This window comes from Lissotriton helveticus, chromosome 8 (assembly GCF_964261635.1).
Source record: "Lissotriton helveticus chromosome 8, aLisHel1.1, whole genome shotgun sequence".
In the NCBI taxonomy this organism is placed as follows: domain Eukaryota; kingdom Metazoa; phylum Chordata; class Amphibia; order Caudata; family Salamandridae; genus Lissotriton; species Lissotriton helveticus.
The window spans coordinates 723,871,424-723,887,794 of NC_136069.1; the positions used below are offsets into that span (position 1 = coordinate 723,871,424).

Here is a 16,371-nt window from a genome sequence, read left to right on the forward strand (position 1 = left end):
ATTCCTGTTCCGTTTTCCTTTTCTTTCAACACGTTGTGGCAAATGGAAAGTAAACATTTACTTGCACTGAACTCTCTTAGCACTCCACAGACAGTGGAGCTAAAAAAAGCACCATTTGTAGCATCTGAGAGGACTCTGGAATTATAGGGGTTTAACTATAATTTGGGAAATGGGGCACATCCACCAAAAAAGGAGTTATGTCCCTTCTGCCCTATTTAGAGTTTATACAGTTGCAAATACTCAAAATTAGGTGGACGAGACATCTGCCACTTTTTGAAGTATATCCTGCATCTGCCAAATTCTAAATAACCTCCATAGTCATTCCTCAAGCTCTTTGATAGACGTCCAGTATGTCCCACTGTGGAATCCATGTGTGGTCAGCAGCACCTTGGCAGCCAAGGGACCACAGTCAATGCTGTGCGAGCACAGTTCTATCTGCTGAATCCCTGTGTCCAGCACAAGCAGCATTGACTGAGTCACAACCAAAGATATATGAAGGAGGGTGAGATACAAAGGGGAAGGTGCGGAGGGTGAGTTACCAAGGGGGTGCAGGATCTAGCAGAGTACTCAACTCCCACTTCCGCCACCGCTCCCAGGATTAATATTGATGCGGACTGCAGCAAAAGGAGACCAAAAAATGCTTTTAATATTAAAGTCCATGCTAAAGTTACATGGTTGGTCCATTTCACAGGGCCAGTTAAGGTGGCACCTGGTTTCTATTGCTTTGTCCGCAGATCTGGATTACATGACGAGCCTCATGTCAATCAGACAACCAGGAAATATTGTATGAAGACGAAGAGTGTTTCTTTTCAGTTTTTGCATCCTTATTCTGTAACTGACATAAGAGGCTCTGTTCACCCCTAAGCATCAATAAATATAATTCTGTTAAGGAGGTAGTGGCCAAAAAGGATCTGTACAAAAAACTTCAACCACACTAGGGGAGACTCTGCAGCCAATATCCATCCCTGAAACCAGAACTTTGAGGGTTTCATAAACGATGACAACTCCCCAAATCCCACACAAAAAGGGCAGGATTACAAGACTTACACTAAATAATGAAGCTGGGAAAGTAGGCTGCAATAAGAATAGAAACCATCATAATTTGCCTTTTGAGGAGTCTATAATCACACTTTTATTGGAAAAGCTTTGGATGCAAATTGAGCCAACTGATGATAGATATTTAAATCAAGAGAACCTGATGATGTTAGTAAGATAGTGAACTACCCTGGCTGGTGGAAACCTTTGGTAGTACTAAACAAATAGACTTCCAAGGAATCTAGCACTGGACCAACCACCTGTACTGAACCTGCACATTTCTGTACAGAGATCACAAGGGCTTTGACAATGAAGCAGCCAATAAAAGCGGGAGTGGGGACCTCTCTAGACAGCAGACAGAAGTGCATAAGGACAGTCATCAGTGGGAGAAGCTGAGCCCTTATTCTTTTACTGAAGCCGGAAGACCCGGAACTGTGTTTCAGGTGAATTACAAGAGTTTGAGAAGCACAGCGCCTCACCAAGAAGAGACAGGGATGTCCAAGTTCTCTGATTGGCTGGTATTCTTACACCACAGTGCGATACTGCTGAGAGGACAGAGATGGAACTAACAGCATGGCAGGAATTTAACCTCAAAGTTCAGGCTCTTGGGCAGCCTCCTCCACTTGACATTCCAATGATACCCAGTGGAGAATGGCGAACAGATGTACAGAGATGAATTCTCCAAAGGAGCACAATGAGAAGCTTTTGAAATAAATTTGAGAAGTAAGCACTTGCATCCTAATTCCTTCTTCTGGGTCAAGTTAACAAAATATTGTGTGTAAACACATTAACTGTCCATTAAAATGACCATGAATCATGGAAGCTTAGGTAAGAGGGCACGCTAAAGAAAGGCTTTACAAAAAGAGGTGCCAAGTTTTAGAAGCTTCCCTCAGGACAAAGAGCAGCCAGGAGAAGTGTGCCAGTTTTCAGCGTTTTGAGAAATCACCTCCAAAAAAGCAGAGGATAAAAGTAAACAGTTGTAAACTAACACACTTAATGAGGCTGCAAAGTCACATAACCTGATGTCATGTGTGTGGTGAAAAGAGGAATCAAATTCTGGGTATGTGCTTGAGAAGGGGATTCCAGAGAGTTTGTGTGGTGCAGAGATCTGAGAGTACACTGAAGGCCTTGCTTAACACCATGAATATCACTCGCATAAGGAAAAGCAGACTACGTTCGGGGTCTTATTGGATACAATTTTTAGCTCACTATAGAACTTAGATGAATTGTTGGATGGAGGTTCAGTTTGGGACTTACGAGGTATCCTAAGTATTATATTAAGAGATAAACATAGGCATATCCCTCTCCCTCCCTATTCTAGCGGAGGCTGGGGGAGGGATTTGGAAGAAATAACAAAGTGGCCTCTAAGAATGCTAAACATTTAAAAGAGGTGTTACTTATGGAGCTGGGCGGGAAACATGACAACAAAAGTTCTGTACGCCTGCATTTCCCTTAATTGTTTTTTTAAAACATCATTTATATTTCAGTCACGATACAAATAAAGGATTTGTTAACCAGAAAATAAGGTTTCAGCTTTTTCCACATGGAAGGAGAAAAGAAGAACAACCACAACATTTATGCTGAAATGCTTAATGCACAGCCTACAGCCTATAAGGGAATCGGGCGTCGGCCATCATTCTAAGCAGGTAAAGGTGACCATAGACTAAAGCCACAACAAGCCACACCTGAAACTTCAACCATGTTGTCACAAGGTCACTGTGAGCTTCTACATGGAGTTTCTCACCACCATCTGAACACCAACATTCAAGTAGCATCAGCAATCACAGGAGCTGTTAACAAGCAGACAAAGGGCGACCCCACTGATACATACTGCTGCTACGCACTGACAGAGTATGCTAGATTTCAGTTTAATCTAATGTGAACTTGTATCCTGAGAAATATGGCCTTGATACAGAATTGACATTTACATATCTGCAATATGTTTGTGGGTCTATTTTTAAAAGGTATAAGTCAAACAAAGAGCAAACATGAGGACTTAATGTAAACAGTCGAGGTGTAACACTGGAATGGCCAGTGTGGAGTAAGGTAAGATCTGGTACACACTCGAAATACAGCTGGAAATAAGATCATTATATACTTCATATATATCACAGTACAACAAAGTATACGTTTTGAGAGTACAATTCTGGCTTCAAAGGTAATGCTTACCTGAAAGTCATCATAGGGGAAAAGAAGCATTTCCCGCAGTGCATCATTTAAAATCTGGGTCTTCTTTTGAACAATTATATTTTCATAATCTATTGGTTCAATCAGTTTTGGTTTTGCCTAAAAAGGGAAGCAAGAAGAATAATCATCATTAAAGAGCAGATGGCGCTTTACAAGTCAACACATTTCACAGTCCTGTTGCTATTACCAGTGAGGGGTTGATAAGTCGCTTTAGCTACTGCACTTTTTGGCCATGCAGAGTACAACACAATAAACACTCAGTACACAACAAATTTGAAACATCAGCGCAAAACCACAAAAATGTGCATTATGTCTTCTAAATTATAACATTCTGTGTTTGATTAAAAGAGGGATCTCATGCCAATCGGAGTTATGCGCCACAGGTAATCTGAGTCAGCACAACACCCACACAAGTAGCATAAAGATGGGACAAGTAGTGAGAAAAAGCAAAGAAAGAGAGGGAGTTGGAAAGGAGAGTCTACCATCAAGATGTGGAACTGCCCATACAAAGGTCTATTCCAGACCACAATACAATCAACACTTACAAGGGTTCGAAATGCCAATAAAAGTATCTCCTAAAATGACCCTTCTAGCAATAACTGGCAGTTCTAACATTAATTGCCATAGTGTGTCTGAGAGCCAAAAGAAACATAGCTCGTCAGTAGTGGTGCACGGTCCTTCACCGAGCGGCTCCAAGAGATGATAGATGTGCTTGCAAGAAAAAGGTAGTGCAGTTCGCAAGGGGGTGCTCAAATAAGCACAATAATATCTGGGGGTACACGATGGGAACATTTTGGCTAAAGAAAGCTTCACTTGATTTAAACATTTACTGTAGATGCATATTCATAATATATAAAGGGGAAAGCTTGTAAAATCCCCTCTATAGGTTTTGAACGTGAATCTTCATTTGTGCTGCCTGTTTGTTACAGTAATGAATAAAAACCCCACAAAAAGAATGAATACAAAATAAATAAGTGGTACGTTGATAAACAAGTATTGGCAAATCCAATAGGACTAGCTTTGAAAGATATTAGCCAACCTTTAAGCGTTGCCAATATGTCTTACTGTCGTTTAGCATTGAGAAAATCGGAAAAAAAATTAAATTGACAATGTTCATTGTGTACCAAGATGGATGGCCAGCCTTACAAGTCCCCATGTGTCAATGCATTCACACATGAAAAGGGGGGGCCCTCGGCCCCCCCGCACGCATGGCGGCGCGGCGACCGTCGCCCCCCCGGTTCCCCTTTGTTGTCATTCGGCGGTGGGGGCGTGCCCTGGGGGGCGCGACCCACCGCCGACTGGCCGGCGGCCTCCCTGACCCGGATCCAAGGTAGAAGGTCCGGGTCAGGGGGGGCGGGCTATAGGAGGGGCCGCCTGGCCCCTCGGGAATAAAGAGGTGGGGAGCGCCCAGGAGACCCCCTTGTCCCTGGACGCTCCCTCGCTGAACGGTGTGCCCCGCGCTCGGGGCTTCTTTGTTTGTTTAAACTTCTTGTGTGTTTTTACAGGAACTCGCTGGAATCCCGGCTTGCGGATCAAGGTGGAGCATTGCCGGAACTTTGTCCTCGTAGCCGTCGGTTAACAATGCTGGCCTGTGGCGGTAAGGTCATTATCGGTGAGCACATATTTGAGGTCTGAGGGGGCGGGCATCATCCTATGGAGGTTCCCGCCCAGGGGGAGGGGCCTGCGGGCCACTCCCAGAACTCCAGGGGCAAGGTAATGGATGCTGCAAAGCAAAGGAGCGCGGGTAGGAGTAGTTCACGCTTTCCTTAGGCTGGTAGCCACCCCGCGCGCGTGAACTCATGACGCCACCGGCCCAGAGTAAGGGCCCTCCTTTAGTGGGTAAATGGAGTTCAGGGCGTAGACCGGGCAATTCCCGGGGTAACACTGCGCATGCGCACGTCTCTAGGGGAGGCGCAGCTTGTAGGACCTGACACCGGTAGTGACCCTGCCATATGGCCAGAAATGTACAAAAATCAAGAGGAGGATGTTTAGTCTCGGTTAGGAAACAACATGTATTAGAGTTTTGTTAAGGTCAGGCTCTCAAACTTGTTGATAATAATTGTATATCTAAATGTCCTGCTGATTTTTGTATAAATTGTTGATTATGCAATTAAAAACCTTTTTAATTTCATACTTTAATAAATACGGCCGGGCGACTAGCGCCCGCCTTCCAAAAAGTAAAGACGTCTCGTGTCCACGTTCCTGGGTGTTGGGTGCCGGATTGGGGGGGAGGCGGCAGCTAGTCGCTGACCATGTATGTCATGACGCTGCAGCGGCCATTTTATAATTTACTGATCCAAAAATCAAGGAAGCTTATCTTGGAGTGGTAAATTGAAAAATACAAATTGGAGCATGCATAAGCACATTATCAGGAAAGGATCGACCAGGTAGCAATTTGCAACTACAGGCAACTGTGTATTTAAAAAAAATATATATATATATAGGTAGGTGCAGAGAGCAGTGGGGGAGCAGGGGGCGGGGAAGCAATTTAACGCCACCTAGCAGTTTCGAGTAACAGCGTCATGAGAGGGGTGTGGCAGAAACATAGAAGGAAGAGTGAACAAAAACAAGAAAAGGCCCAGCAGAACAGGAGAAGCAACATGGAGAGAGTGGGGATGTGAGGGTAGCATACAAGAGCGAGAGCAAAAAAAATACATGCACTCCCATGGTGTGCTCAAAGCAAAAGAAAAGGTAGTTCCATTTTATCAAACAGTGAAAAGAGAGAAGTCTTCCAATAGAAAGGTTGGAAAAGAAGCAATGCTCCAGGGGGAGGAACAATCACAGGAAGAAGCCATCAAATAAGAAGCAAGAAAATGAGATTGACAAAGTAAACCAATGATAAAAATTAGGCTGACCCAAAGCCCACCAAAAGTATTGGTATAGTATACCGTAGTTCTCTTGACAGCACACCGCTAAATCTGCTGCTAGGCAAGACCTAAAAATAACTTTGTTTAGTGTTTGCTGAACATACTTGTGCTCTATATATTAAGACCTTCATTATTTGGATGCAGAGTATGGTGCTTGCACAGAACCGGACAATGGTGTGCAGACACACATGATTTCCAAGGAAGATCACAAAGCAACCTTACATATAAAGATCACTGAAGTCAATATTTTATTTTTAAATATAGCTATGTTATCTTGCAAATACAATAAAATGAAGCATTTGATCCAAAAGCTTGAAAACCAATTTGGTAAATAATGCAAAGTGCATAGATCACTGATAGTAACATCACCCACAGCTTTTAAGGTATTCTTCCTTTCAGGATGAACAAGGGGAGCAGAAGTTGGATCAAGGTGCAGGAGAAGCAAGGTTTATTTAAATGGGGGCAAGACAAAAGGTTTGGTTGAAAGTAGAGCAGGACAGGGATTGGCTGAATGAGGTGAAGCAGCAGATTTTACATTTTTTAGGCACCACGAAACAATAAGGCAAAGCAACATATTTTCCAGCAAAACGAGGACAACCAAATGCTTACAGCTTGAAAATATTTACTGAATAACTGAAACCTTATTCCTTTCATCAGCAAACAAGGGGAATTTCTTCAACCAATCTAGGAATTATCTATCATCCCCAAAATGTCCCGCCTTCTTCCTTCAGGAAAGTGCTGACACCATAAAGTTAGCAAAATTATTAAAATAAAAAATTCTTGCTGTAGTGTCCACATGTAATTTGAGGCCCCAGGAAATTGTCAAATCATAATATTACTGTGTACTTTTCAGATTAAAATGTTCGTTTTTTTCAGTGAGACATCAATCTGAAGCAGTACTGTTTTCCCCAATCAACCCAATGGCATGACTAATGTAGCTCCTGATTTAATCTTCTCCTTTAATAACAGATCGGTTTCCTGCCTTGAAGACTCATACGCTGAAACCTCCGAAGGCTACCCTGAATGATTTTGCGTACTTAGTTCTCACCAGCAAAATACTTAACTCTGCTGGAGATGGAGGCCCCACCCAACAAGTAGTATTCTCTGTGATCATGGTAGTCTACAAACCATATGTCCAGGCCAAGAAACAAATCATATGTGGCAGCTGCTGAAGTTATATTTATAGGGACAAATATTTTTTAGCCGCACCTCAGGTGGGAAGGATTCCCACTGACCCTCTCTATTAAGCTGAATAGTTAATAATGGCTGGATTATTCCTCATTCCCTACGCGAGTGACAGCATGCTTCCGAGTGCGTGGAGCACGGGTGAGGTATTCTCGAGGGGCTTGGAGATCCCAGGTGGTGGGTTCTTCAAGATCCATTTAGAACCATCAAGGTGGGTTGCTATGATCAAAAATTAAAAGTACAGCTAATGCTAATTTCTTTGTGCGCCCCCACATTCCTTCCTAGGACAGAGGAGCATTACCCCCCCCCTGCTGCCAGTGCAACAGAGGTGAAAAATAAAATAAAATGGCAATAAAATGAATTACCATTTTATTTTCCACTGCTCCTAGCCCGAGCAGTATTTCAGGGTGGGTCCATTGCTACTTACTGACAGCAGGGAGGAGTGGTGGCCACTCCAGTTTAAAGTGTGCATGTTACTTTGGCCAGCTGTCTTGCGACAGCCAGCCTGACGTACGCACTTTAAACCTCTCTACCTAGCCTGTCTTATACAGCTGGGTGGAGTGCAGGCCGAGGCCCCCAGTGCCTGTATGGAGAGTCGAGGCAGCCCGCCTCAGCTATCCTGATGCTGCTCTCATGCTGCTCACCATTATCAGCAGCATGAGAGCAACATCTGGATTTGCAGAGATGAGTTGGCTGAGGCTCCAGGAGGACTCGCGCTAACTGCATTCAAGACAACACAGAGGACAAGAAAGAGTGGACAAGTAGATTTATTATTACATTTTTATTTTTTTGACCCACTGACAGGAACTGTGAGAAATTCGCATAGCCTTCAGCCTCAACATCAGAGCTCTTGGTCACGGCCCGCTATAAGATCTGTTAATGGGCCATGAGAGAGCTTTGGGTTTGAGCCTAAAGGCATTGTGATCTATTACAGGGACCAATGGGTTTTGGCTTTCGACTTGACGCCTCTCCATTGTTGAGGGTTACTACCCGCCACTGCAGGTTATAACAACAACTGGTTTCATTCACAAAACTCTCACTGGAAAAGATAAGCTATACTAACCCATTGGTTCAAATCAGATGGACCATGTCCAGTCTAGGCCTGGAAGGTAGAATTACCTTTAAAAAAATGTGCCACGGACAAGGTGCATCTGAGATGTGCAGAAAATCCATAATGTACCTGACGAATGAAGGTCATTTTACGAAATAAAAAAAAATGGTAATATTTTTGGGGGTCTGCTGTTAATGTGAAACCAGAACAGTGAGAATACTGAAGAATGTTAGTATATAGGAAATCAACTTTTGCTCTATCAATTTTCACTTGAACCAAATGGGATGCTCAAAAAATTCACGTGGGGGAGCAATTCTGAAATGCTGTCTGTGTCCCCCGACTTTACTTCTAGAGAAAAACTTCAGCCAGTTAAAGACGCACAGCACTGGGGAGGAAGACTTAATGTCTTTGCATCCCAACTTGTGACCAAACTCGAATGCCTAGGGAAAAGTTTGCATTCTTAAGGACTGCAAGAGAGAAGAAGTTAAACTAGTCTGAGCACTAAAAGCCTAGCTTTCCAGCAACTAACAATTATGGCCCAGCCCGCTTGTGATGATTTTGTCAAGAGTTGAATGCTGTAGCAATCCATGCCACTACCCAGACTGACCTAAGACAACCACAGCAGAGATCAGGCACTCTCACCAACACCTTCTACAAATAGAAAATAGAGAGGGACATATGATAACAACTCACAAACACTTTTTGCAGCGTGATTTGCCTGGGTACTCCTGCACTGCTTATCAGGGTGCTGCTTGTATGAGCACCATAATGTGGGATTTTGTCACAGCCCCTATATGGTGCCCAAGAAGGCTCTTATCAATGCTGAGGTTAGATGCCTGCACCAGTTTATTTTTATTTTACCTATAGTTTGAAAGCAATGAACCTCAGTATGTTCTACCTTGGAATACTAAAGATGCAGGATGTCAAACCATATCAACAAACCATTGACGAGAAACTTTGACCGTCTGTATCTGCAACACTAAGAGAAACTAAAAGACTCAGCAGCCATGCTTTCCTCCAAAAATAAAGTAAGACTCATAATGCTTGCCTTTCAGAACTAGACTTTGTCCTGTAAACTACGGAACAGCCACACAAGCCATCCATTTGTAGACCGTCTCAATGCATCTGTTCCCTTGAAAATGCCAGACCGACCACATTTGTACTACTGAAGGTAACTTAGAGTGAGGCTAAAAAGAAACAACACTTTGGCTACAAAGAGATATAACTTTACTACACTACTGAACAATTAAATGTAATAAAGTCATATTGTTTGCGGTCATAACACGTTGGTGTGCCATATACGTTTACTTCCCCGGAATTTTCTATCCACTATGCAAAGGTAAGCCTTAACTGCTTGTCATCACTGCCCTCTGAGACGCAAACCTTAAACAGGAGGTTTTTGGTACTCCGTGAGTTCATAGTAGTTTATAGTTCAGAGGCTTAAGGGACAAAAGGCAATACTTGTTACAATGAGTGTCCAGGTACAAACAAGTTCCTTAACCCCTGGGGAAATAAAGTGGCATGTCCCGTGCCTTCAACAAGACTATTTTTTTAAACTTCACATACATGATGATAGTGGTTTCATTCTACTGATTAAAGCCGTATTGTGCTTTCCTATTTAAATCTGAGATTTTTACATCTTTTTTTCCACTTTTACCAAATGCTGTTCAGCCATTTTTCGTTACACTCTACTCAAGATGCTTTCAGAATGTATGCTCTGTTAACGAACTCATCAATCATGTCTTCTTTTTAAGCTTATGTTTCTGTCAATGACCTGCCCTTTCTACTTTGTGTGTGGGTGCTCGTACTACTACACCTGTTCTCACTGTGATTTTGCTTTTCTCCCATTACTAGGTTCTTGGCAATTGTCGGCCACCTATGATGGACGCTGCAGTTGTTACTCGTGTGCCACGGCCCCCTGGTCTACTGCACTTCGACTGAGAACAACGCCCCTCCCCCCCACAGGAACACTCAACTCTCCTAAAGTAGATGGGTCAAGGTTTACTCCAGACAGTAGTAGACGGTTTGTAACTAAGATACAGCACAAATAATCACAAACTCAATATACAGACAGAGCTAAATCTTCTACCAAGAGAATGTCTTGGTTTGCATTTAGGAAACTCTAGGAAGGAATGCACAGGGGGGGGGGGGGGGGAGTAAGCTAAAGGAAACTAAAATAAGCACAAAACCAAAGGTTCTACCACTTTCTTGGGCCGAGATATTTCTAGAAAGTTAAATGACCCACCTGGATCTGGTTCACATACAGAGACTGCGAGGCAATCAAAGAGAAAGTAAATGTTTTAATATGACTGAAAGAGAACCATTAACCTCATAACAATTTAAAAGAAACAGATCTTCAGGAAGGATAAGCAAACACATTTAACAGAGAACCCGGACTGCGCTGCACACATGCCCGGTTTTAACAAAGGAGCCAATCTATAATGAATATCAACAACAAAGCGCAATCATAAAACGACATACTGGTGGGAACAAAGCCTCAGTCGTTGCACTACTTTTGATAACCTATCAATGACAAAAAACAACAACAAAACAGACTACCGGACATGGGAGCAGCCAGCCGACAAAGGAACAGAGCAACGCACACAATCAAAGTAAAGCAAGAAGGGCAATCTAGCGACTATTGGGTTTGTATTGATTAGCAAGCAGCAGCACACGGAACCAGCAAAAACAGGTGAACATAGAAAATTACAACACAGCCCACAATTTAATGGACTTTGATCACCTAGTGATATATTCATTATCAGGATAACAATACATGCCTGAGAATCTGAAAAAAAAGAATTCTATGTGTAGAGTGAACCCACCAAACTATTGTGGGGGAAATCAGGCCTCGTTCTGTGTGATGCAGGGGCAGGGCACCAAATGGTTAGGGCCAGCCTTTGCCCCCATCGGCTCTCATGGGAGCTCCCATACAGAACAGGAGAACCAGGGTTTGTTCATTTTTTAGGTCGAGTCTGCCAGATAGCGAACGCTGCCTGGTTGCAAAAGACCTATTGTCGGCTATTGTGGTCTAACCAGAAACTTACAGTCGGAAAACAGCCTTAAAAGCGCAGGGTGAGCCATGCTTGTCTTAACTTCAACCATGCATATGTGTGGTTAAGGCAATGTGCGGCCTAGGTGCTGGAATGGGCAGGCAGGAACAATTAGGAGAGGAGGCGGGCTGTTTTTTTTTTGGGGGGGGGTGGGTTTTAGTTGTTAGGGTAGGGGTACTCTTTAGGGCTGGGGTTGTTTATAGGGCAGGGGGCTGGGTTGTAGGGCTCAGGGTGGGGGGGGGGGGGTTCGGGGTAGTTTTCAGGGGTAGGGGTCAGTTTTTAGGGCCCAGGGTGGGGGGGCTGGGGTCGGGGTAGGTTTTAGGGTGTGGGGTCCGTTTTTAGGGCTCGGGTGGGGGGAAGGTATAGTTTTCAGGGCTCGGTGCAGTTTTAGTACATATATAAGGGGGTCCCCGTAGATGAGGAGGGTGTATTGTAAATTACATACACTGATATTATTTAAGAAAACCAATAAAGTAAAAATATATATAACAATTATACGATTGGCATTGTGATTTATTAACCAATACTACGTGATTGCAAGTGGCAGTACAAAATCACATAAATTTATAATTGCAAGCCCCAAGGGGGGAGAAAAGGGGGAAGGGGGGGAAAGTAGTGCTCAAGGAAGTGTTAGAACAGAGAAGTAACACAGTGTCAAGAGGTAACAATTGTATTACGAAATTGAGGACAATTATCACAAACATTTACAATACAAAAGCCCAAATACAAGGCGGAGTTTAGGACATATTCAATAAATAAAATTCAACGGTCACATCTGAACAATAGATGAATCGGGGGAGTGCCGGAATTTCAACATAAAGAAAACAGTCGACGTTTCGACCCCTATCTGTAGGCCAATTAAAGTCCTTTCACGGGGTCTTCATCAGGACGTCACACAGGGAAAGGGAGGTGTGTGGGGCAATTCTGTATAGAAAGATATAAAGTAATTAAACTGTAGTGCATTGTAGGGACGAAAATTATCATCCTATCTAACATTTAGACAAAGGATTATTTAAATTAATAACACAGTTACCATGGGGTACGGCCCAGCCGGGCTCTGTACATGGAAAGGAAAGCCACGCTGGACGTCGTGGTCAATCTAGTAGGGTGGACAACTCAACTGGAGAGGAGACAAACAATCCATAAGATTCAAATGAATCAAAAAGTGGTAAAAACCAATATAACCACACTTACATCCTATGGGGATGGGGGCAATTAGTGTAAAAATCGTTGCCAACATTCAAAGGACACGTTTGGATATTTAATAAAGGAGGTAGTCAGGAAAATATTAATTAAATAGAAGAAAACCCCTAGCACATGGGGAAATGAACTATACCTCTAGATCGTTGAGAATAGAACCTTCCAAGGATCCAAGTGTCTAGCACAGTGTGAAAGAAGCAAAAGTATCTGCTTCTGAGATTAATTTCCTGTGGTAAATCAAAGGGAAGGGTATTGTTTACCAAATATGCGGGACTAGTGAGACTCCCAAATTGCGGTACTGGCTGAAAGTTGACATATACTTACAGCTCAGAGAGCGAAACCACGCCGTCTACATGGGTCAAAACTCCGTAGTGTAGAGACCGCGGGGTAACAACCAGTTCCAAACTGGTGCGACTTTTGAAGAGAGCGAAACCACGCCGTCTACATGGGTCAAAACTCCGTAGTGTAGAGACCGCGGGGTAACAACCAGTTCCAAACTGGTGCGACTTTTGAAGAGAGCGAAACCACGCCGTCTACATGGGTCAAAACTCCGTAGTGTAGAGACCGCGGGGTAACCAGTTCACAATTAACGCTCGAAGCGGGATTAAAATGTATATTTAGTCCTGCGGTAAAACAAGAGGGTGGGGGGAGTGGGGATTTGTTTACCTCCAGTGCGGGACTAAAAATTGAAACAAAGCGGACTAAAGTATTACTTACAGGGGAGAGCGGGCAGCATCGTCTGCAACGCTCGAAGCGAGGATGGGAATTCGTTTCGCCTGTCTGTTTAGTAGTCCTACGGTAAATAAAAGTGATTGTTTACCCGAATTGCGGGACTAGAGTATTTTAAACGTCAGGGCTGACTTCAGGGTTACTTACAGGAAAAGGAACAGGCAGCGTCGTCTGCACTGGTCTTACCGCGAACTCCGCAGTGTCTGCAACGCGGAGTTCGGGGCAGAGCTAACTACACCGCCAGAATAGTTACATGGAAGAGTTACTCGCAGTTAGTACACCAGGCATCCAGGTCGGATATAATATAAAAATTATTGTAAATTGCAGGAGAATATGCTTACGTGGAAGCACGCTGTGGTGAAATTCAACAATTATTTTAAACCTCTTCATATTGCGATAGCATGAAAAATCACATAAGGGAACCGATTACTGGTACAACTCTCACGCAGGAAGCTGAAAACCAGTCTGCAAGGCAGTACGAGACAATGGTCCCTAAGACTTATATGGACAACGGATCATGCATTGGTGAGATGTAACAATTCCGTGCGACTCTTATCACAGAAGGTCGTAAACGGAAAAAATAATAAATGTACTTTTCATCAAAATTATTACAGCAAACTCGTGCACTTCTCCCACATGAGAGTGTAACGAGTAACATTTAAAGATGAAAAATTTAACCAAGTGCTGCCAATTGTGCTATACTACTGTCCTGCTCATTCAAGCCATTCTTAATGGAGTCCAAAAGGGACATCCATTTGGATTCACGTGTGTTCAATATTGTGGGAAGATTACCACCTCTTCTACCCAGGGATACTTTTTCAATGACAAACTAACGTAGGTCTGTTACAGCGTGTCCTGCTGTCAACCAATGGTCTACCAATGGCGCCCCTGCCACTTTACATCTTAATCTGCTGGAGTGGGATGAGATCCTGGATTTAATTTTCTGTTGGGTTTGCCCTACGTATAACTGGCTACATGGGCACCGGTGCAGTTTTAGGCCTCAGGCGGGGGATGCTGCTTCAAGGTACTTTACAGGTGTTGGGGACAGTTTTTTGGGCTTAAGGCGGAGGCTGGGGTAGATTTTAGGGTATGGGTCAATTTTAAGGGCTTGCGCTGCGGAAAAGGGAGAGTTTTCAGGGCTGGGGGCAGGGGTGTGATCTTTACCACACATGTCCGTTTACCAATCATGTCTTTACCACAAAGTTGCGTGGTAAAGGCATGCATGGTAAAGAAGCAGTCGTTGTAGAGACCATGTGATTCAGACATGCGTCGTCGTTTCATGCATTGTACCATCATACAACCCTTACAGTTCCATCCTTCGTTTTTTTTGCACTCCTCTGCTTGCTTCTAATTCAATGGTTTTCCTCGTCATTGCTTGTCCATCTTATGGTTGCCCCTCCCACAAATCATATCCTCTTTACCTACTCTCTGATTGGTTGGCTTCTATTCTTCCACTGTTCACTTTTAGGGAACTACTTTTTTTAAGCACAATATCAAAGTGCATGCGTTTTCTTGCTCTCTCCCCTGCGTGCGTCTTAACCCCGCTCTCCAAGTTGCTGGTGCCATCTCCTCTCATGTGCTTCTCTCCAGCCAACCTCCCTCCCCGAGCTGTGTAGCTGCCTTACTTGTGTGCCCCTACCCTGTCTCTCTCCCTCATTTGCTGCTTTTTCCTTCCCCTAACCCCGTTGCTTTCCCCACATCCTCTCCTCCATGCCACCTACATCCACTTTTTTTTTTAAAAAACAAAGGTTTTGGGGAGATTGGGAGGGGACCAGGCAGCAAATTGCTGCCTGCCTCTTCTTAAAGAAGTAGCGAGAAAGCATTTTATTTTTTTATTTACTGATCAATCTTGGGTGTATCAATAAAAAAATGGTGTCTGCTACATTTTGTAGGCGCGCACATGTACACTCACAAAATAAAATACCAGTTTTTGCTGCATCATCTCACTTTTTTTTTTTAGAGCCATGCTGCACCGCATACTGCAAAAGCAACTGGAAAAAGTCACAGGACATAAATTATCTGGAAAGGACTTAGCCTTCCTCCCAAAAAAAATTGAAAATGTGCATACAATTAGGATATATATTAGTAGCAGTTTGCTTTACATTCTACATGCTAACAGGTCAATCTTAACTGGCAGGTTTACATAAAAATTAAACGCAAGGCCAACAAAAGATATTTTGCATACTAAAACTGGGTAAGAGAAAATGGGGCATAACATTTCAAGCAACACTGTATTGATTCACATGAGATTCATGTTTGGTTAGATTGTTGCATGTGATAGAATAGTGCCTACTTGAGGTATCAGTGTGTAACCGGCAGTACAATGGTTTCATTCTCAGCAGAGACGTCTCAGGATTTCATCATTCGGAGAGTGATAAAATGGGCATCACTTGGTTGACTAACCGGAACACTTGTTGCATATAGTGCTACACACAAGTAGAATGTGCCACACCAAGTGCCAAAAAAAAACAACAAGTTTTTACACATTAATTTAGAGATAGCAAAAAACGAAGGTTTTTATATAAGTTACTGTTACAACTATTGTAGGATACAACACTAAAAAGTACTGAAACACATTAATATAGGGATTTTTTTATTACAAAGAAAATACATCACAGCCCAATACAAATATGTTAATTATTCCTGAGTTATGCAAGAAGTCATATTATTTAAGATTGGTAATCAATCAATTAAATAAGTATTTTGTACAGCACTATTGTTTTTTTTCAAAAGCAACTTAACTAATAAATGTGGTACCACTGAGTAATACTACGTTTTGCAGTCTGCAACAATCGCCCCCTTAACACCTGTTGAAATCTTTGTATTAAACGAGTGACTAAGCAGAGTCATGTAGAGTGCAGTATGGTGCGGTCCAACAGGAGTATGTACGCTTCCCATGTTCATCAAGTACAGGCCACTGCAAAGTTGTTTTTGCTGAAAGCATAAGGATTCTTTTATGGTCATTTTACTTGATTATGTTAAGTTGAATCCTACAAATGTGACATTGGGATCTACTGTGCTAAAATAGATTTGTTTTTTAGAGAGTACCTTAATTGGTCTAAAC

General features: G+C 42.9%; 1 protein-coding gene across 9 annotated transcripts in view; it reads right to left on the minus strand.

The window, feature by feature from the left end:
• The window catches only part of DOCK9 (dedicator of cytokinesis 9), a 1,161,971-nt gene that overhangs the window by 825,837 nt on the left and 319,763 nt on the right, over positions 1-16,371 (minus strand). For all 9 annotated transcript variants that reach the window (XM_078657525.1, XM_078657521.1, XM_078657523.1 and 6 more), the window contains exon 2: positions 3,205-3,321. In XM_078657525.1, coding sequence (XP_078513651.1) covers positions 3,205-3,321 — 117 coding nt within the window. The remainder of the gene's footprint in view (positions 1-3,204; positions 3,322-16,371) is intronic.